The sequence below is a fragment of the Hibiscus syriacus genome, unplaced genomic scaffold (assembly GCF_006381635.1).
Source record: "Hibiscus syriacus cultivar Baekdansim isolate YM2019G1 unplaced genomic scaffold, ASM638163v2 tig00113725_pilon, whole genome shotgun sequence".
NCBI lineage: Eukaryota > Viridiplantae > Streptophyta > Magnoliopsida > Malvales > Malvaceae > Hibiscus > Hibiscus syriacus.
In genome coordinates this window covers 15,060,638-15,063,505 of record NW_024063471.1, presented here as the reverse complement: position 1 = coordinate 15,063,505, position 2,868 = coordinate 15,060,638, and the positions used below count along the sequence as shown (strand labels likewise).

Sequence of the window (2,868 nt, the reverse complement as noted above, 5' to 3'; positions counted from 1 at the left end):
TCCATTCAACTACGTCTATAAGTGAGTATACATTCTCAATGACCAATAAAATTTTTAAACATATACTATATTTTAATCAGCCTAGAATACTTAAAAAAAAAACTCTCTAATAATTTAAACATGTCTAAAGAGCTAAAACATTAAATTTATATAAATTAAAATAAAGTCATCATTACATATGAATTTAACCTATTGTATTAAACGAATAATACAATGGATCTACCATGATTAATGATTAAACAACACCTAAAATTTCCCAATTTCCGGCCTCCCATTAAGCCAAGAAAAAGAAAAAGTTATTTCAGAATTCAAACTTCGTCTTTTACAAAGAGAGAGAGAATAAAATAGTCAAGTGATAGGCCATGTGAACACTACGTTCCACCTCTCTACCTCTTTTTCTTCTCTTGTTTCTCATAGAATTAACACCATTATCAACCATTCCTCGTTGTGTTTCTTGTTTCTTGTTAGAGAGTCGGCAATGAGCTCCATCATGCACAGCTTTCAAAGGAGCCAAGCCCTCCCCGTCTCTCAAACCGAATCAAATGAGCAGCCGCCATTGCCGGCGTTACGAAGGAGGCTTTCCTCTTTGTCTCTTAAGCTACACCCTTCCACCTATTCACCATCACCGTCGTCATGGGCGTTCCCCAGATCCAAGTCCTTGTCTTCCATGGGGGACTACGCTGGTAGTTCCATCAGGAAATGGTGGGATTGGGGATGGTCTTGGGTTCTTTCCAGGAAACCCATGTTTGCCCAAGACCTTGAAATGAACGAAGAAGAAACTAGGGTTCTGGGTTGCCACAACAAAGGCAACTGGATGCATGTCTTTTACAAGATGAGATCTGAGATCAAGAAACTCATGGGATCTGATAAGGTTGGCCTCCCACAAACTCGCAGGTATGATTCTTTAGCCTACTCCAAGAATTTTGGCAAGGAAAAGAAAATCTATGGTTGATCGTTTGGGTTTTCGGAATGCTTGAATGGAGGTGTTCGACGAAATGTCTAAATGGGAATGAATTATCAATTCGTCGCTTCATGATTCAGATCATCACATCAGAAAAACTGCAGAATTCTACATTCTATATTCGTTTTTTCTTTTATCTTGTGTTCTCTTGTTCTGTTATTTCTTGGGTTTTCAGATTTTCTTTTGTTATCGTAATCCAAATGATGAATCGTGAAAAAAAATATTTTTTCCTGTAATATAATATGATTTATGTGTTATTGGAGTGTATTTTTTTCATTTATTTAATTTTTGGCATCGTCAATGGTATAATTACGATAAATGTTGTATTTCTTTTATTTATTAATGCAATATAATATTTAGATCTAAATTGCTCAATATGCAAGATATATTGTCCCATAGAAAAATACAATCGAAAAGTATGATAGATTTAGTGGTTTTGTTTACATTTAATTATGAGTAGAGAAAATAATATGCATATTATATAAATTATTAAAAAATATTTAATATATTTATATATAAATGATATGACATATTTTAGAATATGATATTAATATTCAAAATATATAATAAAATTAACTTTAAAAAAATAAGGGGCATACAAGTACATATGGAGATATATGAGCCGCTTTCTAAAAGCCGTCGGTGGGAGAGATAATATGTGCCATTCCAGTGATTTGCCAGCACAGATAAGGTTGGCTAATGAACATGTGATTTTGCAAAGCCGGCAATGACCCATCAAATTCAAACCGGAGGCCTCAATTTTTAAATATTCATTCTATACATTCATAGAAATTACTTTTGACTAACTCATTATTATTAGTGGGAAATTTTTTCCCTGTTTTCAACCAATACTAATTACTTGGATTCAGTTCAAGCAGCAATCAAAGCGTCGGTGCCCCCGTTTCCTCAACAAATATTGATAGGCATAGTTGTTTTGTGTTAGACAAATAAAATTTTATTTTTTTTCTAAAAATTCTATTTTTTTAATTTTAAATTATATAAACTGAGTCATTTAAGTTCGTTCAGATTTTTATTCAAATTTTAATTTTAAATCAAATAAAACTTTAAAAGTAAAAAAATTAAAACTAGATTGACATCATTTTAGTTTAACTAGGTAAATAATTCGCTTTGTAATTTTATCAATTATTTCTATTTTTCTTTTATTTTAAGTTTATTTTTATCAAATTTAAATCTTATATTTTTCATTATTGTAGAATGCTTATATAGATTTAATTACATTTTTTATTATAGACTTTTTTTTTACAATTTAGTCTTTTAACTTTTTTGGTTCCTTTACTATTTTTTTTTTTCAATTTTTCATCCATTTTAAGTTCATTTTGATCAAATTTGAACAACTTCTCCTCTTTCACTGTAGAATAATTATGTAACTACAATCCCTCTTTGTGATAATAAATGTTTTCTTTCCTCTATTCAGTCCTTAAACATTGCATTTTATTCAATTTCATCATCTTTAATTACAACTATTTACATATTTTTTATTCTCTAATTCATTAACTCCTTTATACTCTCATCAATTTTCCTCAAAATACATTCTTTAAAAAATATAAATATAAATATATTAAAAAATTTATATGATATTTGTTTTACTAAATAACATTACAAATCTCACTTACACAAGCTAAAAGAATACGGAGAAATATATATGTACATCATATATGACTAGAGATAATTTTTAAAATTTTTATCAATTAGTAATAATGATAAATAATTACATTTAAATTTTAATAGAAACTCAAACAAATACATTTGATTTGTCTTGACTCAAATTTCATAAACACAACACGATTCAAAAAAGAGTCAGAAAATTTGAATGATAAAATGATACTCGTAAACTCGACAAACTCAAATTTTTTCTACATGACATGATCGAAAACACACCCTAATTC

At 29.1% G+C, this 2,868-nt stretch overlaps 1 protein-coding gene across 1 annotated transcript; it reads left to right on the top strand.

Moving 5' to 3' along the window:
* Window positions 1–478: 478 nt before the first annotated feature.
* On the top strand, window positions 479–952 carry LOC120187698. The gene has a single exon (XM_039191354.1). It carries the CDS (start codon window positions 479–481, stop codon window positions 950–952), a length of 474 nt encoding a protein of 157 aa, XP_039047285.1.
* Window positions 953–2,868: the final 1,916 nt, after the last annotated feature.

Coding starts and splice junctions, on each gene's coding strand:
- LOC120187698 (XM_039191354.1), top strand. CDS start 479: ATGAGCTCCATCATGCACAGCTTTCAAAGGAGCCAAGCCCTCCCCGTC.